At 42.6% G+C, this 16,158-nt stretch overlaps 1 protein-coding gene across 4 annotated transcripts in view; it reads right to left on the bottom strand.

Moving 5' to 3' along the window:
• Positions 1–12,884, bottom strand: part of DYM (dymeclin) — a 416,064-nt gene extending 403,180 nt beyond the window's left edge. For all 4 annotated transcript variants that reach the window (XM_074995795.1, XM_074995794.1, XM_074995797.1 and 1 more), the window contains exons 1-2: positions 12,715–12,884; positions 2,977–3,166 (exon numbers count right to left, since the gene is read on the bottom strand). In XM_074995795.1, coding sequence (XP_074851896.1) covers positions 2,977–3,116 — 140 coding nt within the window. In that variant the 5' untranslated portion in view covers positions 3,117–3,166; positions 12,715–12,884. The remainder of the gene's footprint in view (positions 1–2,976; positions 3,167–12,714) is intronic.
• Between the last annotated feature and the right edge of the window lie 3,274 nt (positions 12,885–16,158).

The following is a 16,158-nucleotide window of genomic DNA, read 5'->3' as shown; positions in this document are numbered from 1 at the left end:
GTGGTGTTTGGTACACTGAATTCTTTATACCAGTTTTCACTCCATATTTATATACAGAAATTGCACATCTATAGGGTCTGATACAGCAACATGGATTCAAGTAAAGGTTGCTGACTCAGACCCCAAGAGACACTCCCCCTCAGGGAAAAAACCCCAAACCTTTCTCCATTCAGTATATTGCTTAAAATTTTAAAAATACTGAATACAGTAAAACGTCACAATATAATTTTACCACCACATACAGAGCCCTTGATACTTTGTAAGCAAGCGCTGTATGCTTTTTCCTCAGTTAGCTACACAAAGAAAGTACATTTGTCAGGACTTTATTCTTCCTTCTCACTACACTTCCCACCTGCCAAACTCTTACCGACAAGCAAACCAATCCCTTCATAGTCCTTCATTTAGTCCTTCACTAGGCTTCTGAACATTCCCACTACCCAGACTTCCTCCCAGAACACAGAACGGCATGACATCATTGCCAGTTTACCCATGGAATGGAGCGGACCAGGCAGCAGAGGCACTTGTGCATCATTTTGTTCCTCAGTGGAAACAAAAGGGCCATGAAGGGGCCGATGTCCTCAGGAACTTGGAATGCTTCCAACGGACATGGGAGTGGCAGACAGACACCGTTGGTAATCATGGATGGCCTGGACTCAACTGTTCCTCCAGGCAGAAATCAACGTGGCTGCATCATGCTTCTCCATGCTTTGGCCTGAACGTCTGGGTTTTAGGCCCACGGGCCAGAGAATGACCCATCTCAACCCTGTTCTTATTCTGCACCGACAACTGTTACTGTTGCCTGAAGAGTCAAATGGTCCCAGGCAGCAGCATGACAGTACCGAGTCTCCTTAGTGATATCTGTCTTTGGCTCCTGGTCCCTCAAAGAGGGCACTGGTACCCTACACACCAAGGAAGCTGCATACTCTGGGGCTGTGCTACAACATCAGGTTTGAACTGAGGTCAGAATGCAGCATCCATGAGGAGGACTTGCAGTCACTCTTCACTCTTAGACTCCTTGGTCAGAATTCTTGACAGATCTTCTAGCCGTCTTTCTAGTGACCTTCACCCAGACACCTGATGAAGAATGAGTGTGTGGGGTGGGACAGGGGAGGTGGTCACTTTTTGGCATATATTTCTTGCAGTCCTCAAAACCCAGTGACCACAGCATTCCCCAAGGGCAACTGAGGAAAAAAAAATGGGGGAGAAGCCCCTGTAACTGAAACTTAAGACTACCTAAACAACCACTCTAAGAGAAACATTATATACACACACACACACGTAGGCAGTACTGCTGTAGCACCTTGCCAAAGACAGAGCAAGGGAAGTTCCAGCTGCCCAGTTGTCACTGGCAGTAAGAAGGAACTAGAGAGCAGGTGAATCAACAGCAGTGTTCCCTGTAAACTGTGTGCATATGTGCCTGCTCAAGAGAGATTCAAATGCAGTTCAGCTGATTACCAGAGCACCCACAGCTAGGTTTTTGTTTCTACTGGTAGTGCACACTAGCACATCTCATTGCACATAATAATTATTCCATACAGATGGAAAAATCCACACTTAGATGGAAAAGATTAAAAGGAACATAAGTTGGCAGGATTCTATATTCAGAAGCATGAAGGTGCCACTCCACTGGGCACCCAGACTGACCCTAAAGATAACTGATAGAGAAAATTTTTCTCATGACTGTGCACGTGCATGTGCACGTGAATGAACTACACAGGACATTTTAGATTGTCTCATCCTCACAAACTGTTTTAACAACTGTCATTCAAGTATCACCTGTGGCATTGGTAGAAAGGTGCTTAAAACAAGGCAGGAAGAAATGGACAGAAGACAAAAAGCAAATGGCCTTTATGGGAGTTAAATGTGAACCCATATGCACATGTATGAATATAGGCTCACATTCCCTGGGTTCACTTTTAATACTACATCTATGATGTGCCAGCAGAGCCAAGTTGCACATTGTGCCATATGTACTGCATTAAGAGAGTCTGTTACCTGAAACCAGTATAGACCTTTTGCCCTGCTCCTTGTTCTCCAGAAAAAACACCTTAAATCCTTCAGCTACTCATTGGTCTGGATTGTGCTTTGTATAGCACAAGAACATAAGCTTATAAGGGAGCACATATTTACAGCTCAGTCACCTGCAATACTAAATACCCTCAGCTCCCATTACACTCAGGCTGTGTCTGCACCAGCAAGTTCTTTCGAAAGGTGCCACGGATCATCAATACACAAAAAGCATTTTCAGAAGTAAATCGAAAGAATGCGGTGCTCCTTTTGAAATTGCTCTTCCTTTCCCATTTCAGGAAGAGTGCCTTCTTTCAAAAGAAAACATGCATAGACACTCCGAAGGGCCCTTCTTTTGAAAGGCCAGTCCCCATGGGGCCTGATTTTTCAGTCCCTGGACATTCTTTTGAAAGAGTGGGGGGCTGTGTGGATGCTCTCTTTCAAAAGAGCAGCTCACTCTTTTGGTCCGCTTTTGTGTGTGTGGATGCACTCTTTCAAAAGACATTCTTTTGGAAGAGATCTTCTGGAAGGGCTTTTTGAAAGATCTCTGTTCTGTAGACGGAGCCTCAATGAGCGTTTGAGGTGCTCAGCACTGACAGGATTAGTCCCGCAACTAAGGCACTACTTTAATTTGCTAAAGCTGGAAGCTATAGTTCCTTCAAAGGGAACACCAGCAGTTTTTCAGCATCTCCAGTGGCCTATTTAGAAAAACAGCATTATAGGCCTATTACTGATCTTTCTTGGCTTCAGGGAGAAGGAAGACTATAGTTGCTAATAGGAGGAAAAAAGTTGCAGAAAACAGAGAATATAATAGAAAGATATTCCAACAGCCCACACTCAGGTGGACTTTCCACACAGGCCTCCCCCAAAAAGAAATTAAAATAAATCCGTTCTGCATTAAAAGTTATTTGGCATCATTGTTAATGGATTTGTCACCATTATTCAGTTCTTCAGCAAGCAAACTCTTACCTGCTAGTTGGGGCAGTAAAGCTAAAAGAAAGAAGCTGATTCCAGAATGGGTCATTCTCTGAGATTGCCTCTGCTCCCGATAATCTTTTTAAGTACTCATTTTCTGGAAGCTCACATATGCTGCTACTGTTTGCACCCATTTTCTTATTTGATAAATTCCTTTTTAAAGCTTCATTCCTTCAACAAAAGCCTACAAAAATAAATAAAAAGATATATTTAAAACTTAGTAAGAGGACTACACATCTTTGAAACACGAAGGACAACCAGAACTAAAACATCTCTAGTTCTATAACTTGACTGTTGCTGAAAAGACACAAAACTGAAGTGCACAGAAGCAGATTGGAATAGCTAGTTTTCAACAGTTTAAAATAGTACGATATGGGCAATATCCATATTAAAAAACTGATTGACATACATTCCATGCCTTCTCCACTAGTGAGCTCAGGTCCAAAAAAACATATTGGTACACCAGCTCTAAGCAAAAGGGAAAGTACAAGAAAATTTAAAATTTAAGCAAGCACGTTAGTTAGACCATTACTAAAAAAATTTAGCATTTTCGAAGTTGTGCACAGATACTCAGGGTACAGCCACATGACAGTACTGACAGAGACACAAAATGAACATACGGTGACACACAACAATGAAAAGCAGGTTGCAGGCCTGATGACGGGAGGAGCAAGGGGGCAACTGCACAAGGGCATGGTGTTTCAAAAGGGCCCAGAGCCCCTGGTTGCTGACACTGCTACTGCAGCAGCAGTCCCCTTTGAATCACTTTGGAAACTCTGCTCCAGATGGCTCTGAAGGCTGGGAGAAACTGATCAGAGCCCTGTTCCCACAACTGTTAAACGTGCTTCACTTCAAACAAGTGCCTGAACCCCAGGAACGGAATGATCCCTGTACACAGTATTTAACTGTTTAAGTTTATAAACTGGTTTGCCATCCTTTGGGTTAAGGGGTGCTATCGTGGAATCTTGCATGCTGGTTAGGTGTCCAAATAGTAAGGGTTTACAAACATAAGTGATATTAGGAGCTGACTAGACCCTTGAATGGTTTCACTTAACAGTAGTGGGATTTCTATTGTTTGTGTATCACTTGTCTGTGAACCTCTATGTTATCACCGTGACAACACCTGCTGGTGAGAGAGAGATTTCACTGCTAGCATTGGTTCTAGTTTTAAAATCACTGCAGAATAAAAGGTAAAAACAGAAACACCAATTTCTTTCATTCGCAAAGATACTTGTGTGGCACACAGGGCAGCAGGACAGAAAAGCTCCATCGCTCATAAGGAAGATGATGCCAACAACACATAATTAATGAAATATTACATAATGCTTCCCGAAATAAATGAAACAGATGCATAACCCCTCACAAAAGTAAAATGTGAATATTTTTTATAAATATACAGTTGTTTACATTTTAAAGAAAAATATAAAAACAAAAACTACAATTAAGACAGCAATTATTATTAATGTTGGGATAAAAATACAAGTATGTATCTCTTGCTTTACACTTTTAGCTTCCCATTTTATTTATTTAAATGCAGCCCTCTAACCAGCTAACCCATATTCCTTATTAGGCATATACTGATTAGAAACTACAATTCAATCTAATGCAATGCCAGATCAGCAGTCTTACACTACGCTTGCACTTCTATTCAGAGAACTACAGGAATTTAGTCAAACATGGTATGACTGAGGGGTAAACAAGAATATCTGATTCTTATACATTAGCTGTAAAAATTCTGGTAGGTAGGTAAAGATTGCACACAAATTTTATATTTTTGATAATTTCTCTTGTATCATGTGTTGTACTAGAACAGTAACATTTCTAATTGTAGCTTCTAGGCAATACTGCCATTAATAAGAGATTAACATTTCCGCTTTAGAAGTGGCTGCTAGCTGTAACTTCAGTTACAACACAGACGTTAATCAAATTTTTGTTATTCGTAATATAAAGTGCTTCTTACCTTTAGAACTTGAAAAAATTGCCAGAATGAGCCAAACAAATGCTTTTTTCCTTTAAACAAAGTAAATTAGAGCACTACAAAAAGTGAGAAAATAAAATATATAACACTTTGTATTCAGCAATAATCATGCAGTTATACTAAGACTTCGCAGTATTCACTGAGAACAGTGGTACTCTAAGAATTACACTTTATAGAGCATGTTTCATCTTGAAACATTATGACTTCTTTATTCACTAGTGCATTCTATTTTATGGTCTTATAATCCTAAGCAAACTTTGCCATCAAGTTAGTGGCCTGATGCAATACAAAGAATTCCCCAGACAACAGAAAGCCTAGAAGAGCATTTAAACATCTCACTTCAGGCAACCACATTTTCTTTCAGATTATCGTATTTATCCAGTATAACCATATCATCTCACTCTGAATTCCTTGTGTGATCAGTACCTGGAGCTCACATTTGGGCAGAGTGTGACTTGTTTCATTATCCACATGTTTTAGTTGCTGTTTTGCTTCCAGTTCTATCACTTCCAATGGCTTATGCTAATTTTTATCTCACTTCCATGCAAAGAATTCCAGTATCATTTACCCTCAACAATTTCACCGCCCAGCTCCTTTAAGAGCATAACAGACTATTAAATGCCCCATGCTCCATTAACCCTCTGAACCAGCAGCATCTTTCCCCACAATACTCTGATGAGCTGAAAACCATCTTTACTCGCTCAAGGAATTTTTATAGCCTCTTTTAGTTTTTATAAGATAAGAACCTGGGGAGACAACAGCAGTAAACTAAGAAAATGAAACTTTTGGCTGAGGAAAATTAATTAAGACAAGCCACCTCAGATCTGACATTGCTATCCTTGGGACTAGCTTTTCATCCTAGTTTTTCAGAATACCCTTTTGCAGACCAAATATCTAAAGGACAATTTCTAAATCTCTTCAGAAACAAAGACAAGATTTTGTTTTCGGTTTTTTTGGATGCTTAAATTAGCATTTAACAATTATGGCAAAGATTTTCTTCTGTCTTTGGGTCCTGTACTAGAATTATCTAGTTTTGAACACCAACCCTCACATGCACATTCCACATTTTTTCCTCATATCCACCCATTATGGAGAGACTTCATACAATATCTCATCTCTATACCCTTTTGTATATAGTTAGATAATGACTGAAATCTCAGCCCCTTTTTCCACACTCTTCGATATCCCAGTCCTGAGCCTCAAGGCTACTACATGGGTCAGACATCCTCCACTATTCCAGTCCTTATTTATGGCAGCATGCCATGTACTAGCTGTTTTTCAGACAGGAGGGTATTCATCTCCAGGCCAGAGTTCACCACCTCAGGATAGACACATGGACAGGGTTTGGAAGAAAGGATGACACATGTAAGTGGTTAAGGTAGTACTCAGCCACCTCTCAACAAAATTAGGTGAGCTGATATACTCTTTTTATATTTATTTCTTCCTCAGCATTAGTCAGATAAATTCCCTATAGACAGGACAGATTAACTGAGTCCTGAAAAACAACTAGGATGAGGAAAGAACAGAAAACTACTGGATGTGTCCACCACCAGCCTCCAGTTTTTGCACCCTCCTCAGCAATAAATTGCTCTAAGCAGGCTCATCTCTCCCACTGCTGGTAGCTGAGCCAAGCAGCAGCAAAGTGACATTGACATGAAACCTTGCTATTTCCATTGCTGTGTGTGGGATCCTATATAGCAACAGTGAAAAGGACCAATCTTGACAGTTTCATAGTGGGGAATGAAACTGAAACAGAAGAGAGCACTGCAGTGGGAAAGTTGTGCTGCAGCTAAGAAACTGGTAAGATCTATGCAGACTCAAGAAGAAACATCATTAATTTCACATTCACTTCCATCTGTGTGTATGGTTTTTAATGGAAATTTAATTATTCAAGATGGGGTGGTTTAGCTCACATGCAACTTGCTCACTAGAGAAGAGCAATTTTTTCAACATCTCACTTGCACAGGACATTTTGAGCAATAAAAACAGTCAGGGGAGATCAAACCTGAACAACTGCCTTGTCTACATTATCGAGTTTTGTTGACAAAACTTACATAAACACCCAAAATTCGATAAAACAAAAATCACCAATGGGTGTTCATGCTCCCCCCCACTGATAACAAATCACGCCCACACTGGGAGCACTCATCAATAGCGTGAGCAATGCACAAGGAGTATGTATTCCACAGAGCAGTGTTGTGGGAAGGCAGAGCTGATCACTGAGCATCTTGGGATTCCCTGAGAGTTCTTCCACTGTTCCCTCAGCTGCCAGAAGTCCCATTGCAGCATTTACACTCTCTCTGCTTTGTCACCAAAAGGCAGTTTTGGGCAAAAACTTGGTAGTGTAGATAAAGCCAACGTGCATTGGCAGCATCTCTGTTCGGTAATTTATTTAGACAAGTATTCTCCTATTATAGTTGGTTTAATCTTAAATTTGCTGAACTGTAAGTCAAGATTTCTGTAAAAGAGGAGACAAAGTAACAGATTAAGCTACCATTGTGACTTGAGCGATTTCCTCAATCTTAGGAACATACTGTACATTCATCTTCACTTGTCATATTGACAGTTATATACTGTTTAAGAAGTGTTTGAAGTCCTCAATCAGAAAAATGAAAATGAATGTGACATCCAGAAAAAAGAAAATATTAAAAATATCTTCTTAGGGCACAAGCAGAGTGGTAGAAGATGACAATAACATTATGAAGTATGCTATATGAAAACTGCTTAAAAGAAATGTGGTGACAGATGTGGATGCACAGAATATTGAGAAAAAAATCTAAATTCCAAATCAAAAGTTTATCTGTAAATTTAGTACAGCAGAGTGCCTCTCTGCTAGGCTCTCTCTCCACACACTGCATACTTCTATGCTTCAAACCTGAACTGGAAGGACCTGGTCATTAAGAATAAGGTTTCCTATCCATACCTTACCAACCCCATCTGCTGCTGAATCTACCAATTCCAGTCATCGGGGTGGAGGACATGCATGTCTACTAAGAACTGATAACTAACTTATTTCAAAACAACTACCAGTCCTGCACTTTTGAACTGGGCATGATTAAAACCAGTGGCTTACAGGGGAAGGGTTCTGGTCAAATTGTTCAACTGCAATAACAGATAGACAAGGTGGATGAGGCAACATCTTTTTAGAATATCTTCTGCTGGTGACAGAGACAAGCTTTCAAGCCACACATGAGAGATATCTCACCACCACCACCCCCATCTAATATAGTGGGATCAAAATGGTTACAACTACACTGCATATAAAATTTTATACTCAGCAACTATAAGGCTGGCTACAAAAGCCAGTGAAGTAAATGGAAATGGAAAAACTGCCTGCCTCCCCTGCTGTTTCCACAGAGGCAGGAAAGAAGTTTAGAAATTCAAGCATGTGATGCCACCAGGTCTTGTGAATTAGGAAAGTCCTTTGTAGTTCTGCCTTGAAAAACTGTGTTGTGGAATATCAACAAAGAAAAAGGGGGACTCGTGTTTGGATTGGAAACGTATCCTTAAAGCAGTCTACACGACTAAACAAATAGTACAGTTTGAAACCAAATGGAAGGTGTAGTCTTTAGTTTTTTAGACCGCCCTCTTTACAGTAGTATCTGAGCATCTCCTAGGAATGCACAGACATAATAAACGACCATCACGTGCAGTTGGTTCTCTTTCATCTTCTCCACAATAGAAGAGTAGTGTGTGAAGTGTACCTGTAAGAGGCAGGGTTTGTTTTGTTTCTACACAAGCTTATTTTTAATAATGCATACATTGTGTTACATATTTATATTACAATTTTTTCACCTCTTGAAAAAGAACCTTTGCTCACCAGGAATTAAAAACCACAACCTTGTTTCCAGCATGTTGTGAAACTTACAAAATAAATATTGCTTATGCAGATTACTTTTGGCAACTTCCTTTACAGTCTTATATTGAAATGAGTATATCAAGATGATAACAAGTTTACTAAATTAAGACACTCAAATGAAGTCTCCATCTCAAAAGAAGCATTTTTAAGCATTAGGATTTTGGGGGCTATTGCATATTTGCAAATTAATCCTCTCAATCATTTTAAAAATGTCATGGATTAAAGGCATGTAGGGAACATTAGGACCAAACATAAGGACTTCTTGCACAACACAGGCCATCAAATATCACTGATTCAGGAATCAAACCTGTTACTTTTGGTTGTTACAATGAAAATCTTTTAGAAACGCATCCAATCTCAGAAAATTAAGGGAAAAAAAAAATCAGGAATGACTTCTGCTGTAACCCTGAACAACTAAGCATCCCAAATGAGAAGAAAAACCATCAGAGAAAAAAAATCCGATAGAATCATGTAACTGAAAGGTACCTTTAGAGGTCATCTAGCCTAGTTCCCTGCCCTCATGGCAAGACTAAGGCTTCTCAACCTTTTCCTTACTGAGCCTCCCCTCATCCTCACCCTCCTCTATAGTCCACCTGTGCCACAATTGGTTTTTTGCATATAAAAGCCAAACCAGTATTCTGGGGTAGGAAACAGGGCAATAGCCCAGGACCCCATGTCACAAGGGCTCCCATAAAGCTGCTTTGCTCAGGCTTCAGCCCCAGGTGGCAGGACTCAAGGCTCCAGACCCATGCAGTGGGGCTTCACCTTTCTACCTTGAGGTCCCAACAAATTTAATGCTGGCCCCTGATACCTGCTTATGGGGCCCAAAAAGGACACACACTCATGAGAAACACTGATCTAGACCATTCCTGACATATTCTTAAAAATCTCCAATGATGGAGACTCCAAAACTTCCCTAGGTGATTTATTTATTCCAGTGCTTAACCACCCTGATAGTTAGGAAATTTTTCCTAATGACCCATCTAAACCTCCTTTGCTGCAATTTAAGCTCATTGCTTTTTGTCATATCCTCAGAAGTTAAGAACTTTTGTTTTCCTTATTCCTCTTTGTAACAACCTTTATGTACTTGAAAACTGTTACGTCCCCTCTCAGTCTTCTCTCTGCTAGATTAAACAAATCCAATTTTTCCAATCTCTCCCCCTCCTACCCCACCCCATGGTCAGGTTTTATATAGCTGGCTGCTAAACCAATTAAACTGTGTTCAGTTATTTCAGTGCGGCAGGGCAAGGAAACAAAGGAGTCAGCAGGAGCATCCAGGATGCAAATGGCTCATTTGAGAGCCATATGTGGCTCCAGATCCAAAGGTTACCTACCACTCACCCCACAGCAGGCTTTCAAAATGATGCTGCTGCTGGTTCCCCGGGATGGATAAAAAGGCTCATTGGGCTGGATTCTGGCCCATGGGCCACATGTTGGTCACCCTAGGTTTAAACATACAGGCTAAGACATTGCACTCTACAACTAGTGGAAGCAACTCACACAGCTGTTAAGGGCAACAAAAAAAATATAGCACACTCCATTCATTACCCTCTAGCCAACTAAAAGGCTGGGATGAAAAGAATGTTTTTAATTCCTAAGGGTCTAAATCACATAAGGAGGGTTTTTAAATGTGTTAAATATTTCCCTAGATTTGTGAAATGTATTCCTACAAACACCTAAAGTGATTACTGACCCTGCCTTGAACTAACATATTACCCCCTGCCCCCCCATATTATATGCAGTGAAAAAAATTAGCTGGGTATACTCTAAATTTAGACTACAGAATCAGGACCAGGTACTAGAGAGATGCAAATAAAAAGACTGTACTTGACTTACAACTTAAGATATAAATCTTTGTATGAACATGTCTTAGTTAGTTTTAATTAAAATATTTAAAAAAAAATATTTCTCAACCTAACTGTGAACCCAACAACATGCTAGAGAGGAAAGTAGGGAAGGAAACTAGAAAGTGAAAGTGACTAGGAAAGGTCAATGACCATAACCAGTTTTGTTTCATTGTAACAATGGAATATTTTATTTCCTGAGCAAGGTAAGTGTCCTCTGCTTTATTAACTGCAGAAAGACAAAGAGCAAAAATCGTAAACTACTTCATTGCAACTGAGGCGTAATTAATAAGCACTCTGAAAAGGAACACAGAAAACACACACACAGACAACTCTCTAATAGCCTGTTCTAGACTTTGCATACAAAAACACTGTAGTTGAAACCTGAAGCACTGATGAGAATCCTTTAGGATTCCAACAAGACAACACTGGAGAAATTCCTTAGTTATTAATCTCACGATAAACTGCTACAAGCAACAGATACTAACAGCACAGAACCCTAGTTTCACAACCACGAAGGCAAAAAGTGCTACAGACAGAGATGATTACAGGATGACTTTAACGATGCACTGAAATTCAGGGTCGTCCCAATTTTGGCAGCTAAATTTCATTACAAATGCAGCTAGTAAGCCCAATCCTTTTAAAGAAGGAAGGGAAAGTGAACTACAATGAAAAGTATAAGCATTTTATCACTGGGAACTCTCCACAGAGATAGTGCTGAGAGTTACTGCAGCATTGTCTGTACTTGCACTCCAAAGCAAGTCACTGGATATGTGCAACAACAAGTTAATAGTGGATACTGTGAAAACATGTTTCTGATGGTTCCATTAAATGAGACCACTAGCATGTGTGCCAAACTCCCACGTGCAAGATACTAAATCCAAGCAAGAATTCCTTCATCCTCTCCCGTGAAACTTGGAAAAACCAAACAGAAATGAGAAGAAAGGGAAAGGATTGTCCAGTGGTTACAGAGCTCATCTGGAAATGAAGAAACCAGAGCTCATTTCCCTGCTCTCCCATACACTCTCTGTGTGTGTCCTTAGGCCTCTGTCACTCAAATCCTTCATCTATAAAGCAGGAATAATACCCCTTCCCTACCTATAGGGAGATGAATAGCTCAGTGGTTTGATCATGGACCTGCTAAACCCAGTGATGTGAGTTCAATCCTTCAGGGGACCATTAGAGGTCTGCTGCAAACAAACATATGGTGGGGGAGGAAATCTGTCATGGCTGGTGCTTGCCCCTGCCAAGAAGGCAGTAGAGTGGACTTGATGACCTCCTGAGGTCCCCTCCAGCTCTGAGACATGTATCTCTTTTTTTAAAAAAAAAAAATCCATCAAGTATAAATGCATTAAAATTGCAAGGTACAGAGATATTATGGTGACCAGGCAGGAGGTGGGAGGGGATGTTACCTTATGATAAACTGTTTTGAATCTAACCTTACTCTTTTCACTTGTGTTTACATAAAATAAACTAAAATGTTGTAAATGGAACAAAGTACAGATGTCAAGACCAGCCAAGCCACAGCAAACATTTCCTGAACTATACTGAAATCCAACTGTAGTCAGTCCTCCCTTGGTAGACCTGCTACGCAGACAGCAAGGATCCTCCGCTATGATTTAGTCTTTCAGACTCTTTAAGAGACTCACCTGCTCACAATGAAGGATTTTTCCGCATTTCAGTGCCATTTCGACACACTTTTTTGGAACTCTCCCCTTGTTCAAATGGGCTCTGGGCCTATCGAGTTAGGACCTTGCCCGCCACAACAGCCCTCTAAATCTCTCCCACACTCCCAATTCCAAACCCTACCAAGTCACAAGTCACTCCCTCCCCAGAAGGCACCAACACCCCCAAAATGCCGGCCCGGCCCGGCCCGGCCCCTACCCCAGCGGCCGGACGCCTGCAGGAGAGGAGCCGCTTCCAGCCTGGAGCCTCTGCAGTGCCCCTCCTTACCCCGCCACTACCCCAACCCCCCTCCTCTTCCACACCGCCTTCTCCCGGCTACCAGCGGCCCCCACCGCCCCCTCTCCCGGAGATGCTCAGCCCCGCACCTGAGGGAAGAGAGGGGGCGGAGACTCGCCTAGCTTCTGCTCCCGGGGGAGCGGGTGAGGGGGAGCGGCTGTGGCTCCCCGCCCGGCGCAACTGACAGGCTGCCTCACTCTCCGGGCAACCCACACACCCCTCGGCGCCACCAAGATCAGGCCGCCACCATCTTTCCACGTCGCCGTAGCCGTCGCCGCAGTTTCCCCTCCCTGTGCTGCGTCCGCCACGGCCAACGACAAGCGAGGAGGAGCGTGCTGGGAAATGTAGTTCTTTGCTGGACGCTGCGTGAGCGCGCAAGACGCAGCCTGAGCCAAAGGCCGCGGAGCGTGCCCACGAAAGTGGGTGTCGCCCAAGTGGTATGCCCCGACGCGGGGGGAAAAGGGGCCGAAATACGCATTGTGCCTGTGCCTGGGCCCCTAAGGGAGGGCCTGCCCCAGGCAGTACACATAAGGGAGGGAAATTATCCCTCACTGGCGGGCAAGAGGGGGACGTGGCTCAGGTATCTCCCCCTTGCAGTGGGGAAACAGGACTGTCCTTGCCCCATGAGCATGACCTGAGCTCCTTTCACTACTGAGCTAGTCTCAGAGGGCATAGGTGACACATGGGGCTACACAGGGCACAGGCACCTCTGCATCACCCCACACTCAGAATCACAGGGCTGGAAAGGACCTCAGGAGGTCATCTAGTCCAGCCCCCTGCTTCATGCAGGATCAACCCCAACTAAGTCATCCCAGCCAGGACCTTGTCAAGCCAGGACTTAGAAACCTCAAGGAATGGAGAATCCACCACCTATCTCGGCAACGCGTTCCAATGCCTCACCACCCTCCTGCTTAAAAGGCGTTTTTTCTAGTATCTAACCTACACCTCTCTTCAACTTCAGACCATTACTACTTGTTCTGCCATCTGACACCACTGAGAACAGTTTCTCACCCTCCTCTTTAGAGCTCTCCTTCAGGAAGTTGAAGGCTGCTATTAAATCACCCCTCAGTCTTCTCTTCTATAAACTAAACAAGCCCAAATCCCTCAGCCTGTCCTCATAGGTCTTGTGCACCAGCCCCTTAATCATTTTTGTTGCCCTCTGCTGAACCTGCTCCAGCAAATCCACATCTTTTTATACTGGGGAGCCCAAAACTGGACTCAATATTCAAGATGTGGCCACACCAATGCTGAATAAAGAGGAATAATTACTTCTCTAATCTGCTTGAAATGCTCTTCCTAATGCACCCTAGTATGCCGTTAGCCTTGCTGGCTACAAGGGCACACTGTTTACTCATATCCAGCCTTTCATCCACCATAAGTCCTAGGTCCCTCTCCATCATACTGCTGCTGAGCCAGTCGGTCCCCACTCTATAACAATACTTGGGATTCTTCCGCTGCAGGTGCAGGACTCTACACTTCTCCTTGTTGAACCGCATCAGATTTCTTTTGGCCCAATCCTCCAATTTATCCAGGTCACTCTGGATTCTCTCTCTACCCTCCAACGTACCTACCTCTTCCCCTAGCTTGGTGTCATCCGCAAACTTGCTGAGGGTGCAATCCAGTCTCTCATCCAGGTCATTAATAAAGAGGTTGAACAACACCAGCCTCAGAACCGAGCCTTGTGGCACTCCACTTGAAACCAACCGCCATCCACCTATGGAGCCATTGACCACTACCAGTTGCGCCCAACCGTCAAGCCAGCTTTCTGTCCATTTCATATAGTCCAAGGATCCAATCCATATTTCCTTAACTTATGGACAAGAATGTTGCGGGAGACCATATCAAAAGCTTTGCTGAAGTCCAGGTATATCACATCCGATGACTTCCCCATGTACACAGAACCTGTTACTTCATCATAGAAGGTAATCAGATTGATCAGGCAGGACTTGCCCCTGGTGAATCCATGTTGGCTACTTTTGATCACTTTCCCCTCTTCCAAGTGCTCCAACATAAATTCCTTAAGGATCCTCTCCATTATTTTCCCTGGTACTGAAGTAAGGCTGACTGGCCTATAGTTCCCTGGATTGTCCCTCTTTCCCCCCAATCTCCAAGAGTCTTCAAAGATAATGGCCAAAGATTCAGCAATGACCTCTGCCAATTCCCTCAGTACCCTCGGGTGCATTACATCCAGACCCATGGATTTGTGTACATCTACTTTTTCTAGATAGCTCAGAACTTGTTCCTTCCCCACAGATGGCTGCCCTCCACCTTCCCAGTGAGCACCACACCTCTTTCCTGCAGTTTGGGGACAGTCCCACCCCTCCCACACAGTGGTGTGGCTCAAAAGCTGCGTGACTGGAGTGGAGGACTGCCCCTGCACTCACCACCAGTGGCACAGTGCTTCCACTGGAAGAGGCAGATGAGGACCAAGCACAGGGGGCATTTGGCCAGTGACCCCCTGCAACCCCAGCACTGGTTGCAAGTCTGTATTTGAAAAAAACACAGAGTCATCTTGGGGTACTCTAAAGACTAACAGATTTATTTGGGCATAAACTTTTATGGGCAAAAACCCATGCCCAAATAAACCTCAGCCTTTAAGGTGCCTACTACACTAGGTGGCTGAGTTTCCTTACCCTGTGCTCCATATTGCTAGCTACCAACTGTGTTGACCAAAAGTGCCTTACAGCTTATCTGTGGGGTGGAGCATAATTAACCTTTAATATAAGATGCTTTAAAGCTTGATCAAAGGGTTTTAAGGCAGAGGGTCTAGCTTAAGACAAGAGACTAGCTCAAGCTTGAATTTTCAACTTGCAGTTCATACTCAAAATACATAAGGCTTCAGAAGTGATCCAGAGAGGCCTGGTATAAAACCCAACAAGAGGCACTATTAACAACCTGTGCTAAAAAATGTAAGACATGCACTTAAAAAAAAAATCAAGAGGTTGGGTTAATTAGATTACAATATACTTTTGACTTTTGTTTGCATTCTGGTTTTTGAAGCTGTTAGCATTCACATCAGACTTCTTAGCAGAGAATGCTATTAAAGATTGTGGTGGATTCTCTATTGCTGGCTATTTTAAAGCCAAGATTGGGCATTATTCTAAAAGATATGTTCTATTTCAAAACAGGAATTACTTCAGTTGTATTACCTGAGTTATATGAGAGGTTAAACTAGATGATTGCATGCGTCACTTCTGGCCTTAGAATCTACATTTTCCTATTTTTCCTTCACAAGCATGAGACGTTTACTGCAAACTTCGTAAAACAAAATGCCTATATTCTCATTTACCATAGGACTCCAGGAACTGATGCTTTAGGAAAGACTCCTCTCTAAGGTAGTCAGTCAGCCTCCATCCCCCAAATTACCAGAACACTTCATAATCTATACTCATAACAGCCCTGGGAGGTAGAAAAGTGTTACCCTGATTTTTTACAGATAGGGAGCTGAGGCACCAAGGCTAAAGCTGTGTCTACATTACAGACCTCAGAGCAGCACTGCTGTGAGGTCTCTTATGCACCTGCTCTTTGCCAGT

The sequence above is a fragment of the Carettochelys insculpta genome, chromosome 5, assembly GCF_033958435.1.
Source record: "Carettochelys insculpta isolate YL-2023 chromosome 5, ASM3395843v1, whole genome shotgun sequence".
Taxonomy (NCBI): Eukaryota; Metazoa; Chordata; order Testudines; family Carettochelyidae; genus Carettochelys; species Carettochelys insculpta.
Note: the sequence above shows the minus strand (reverse complement) of the source record. Positions and strands in the feature narration are given on the sequence as shown.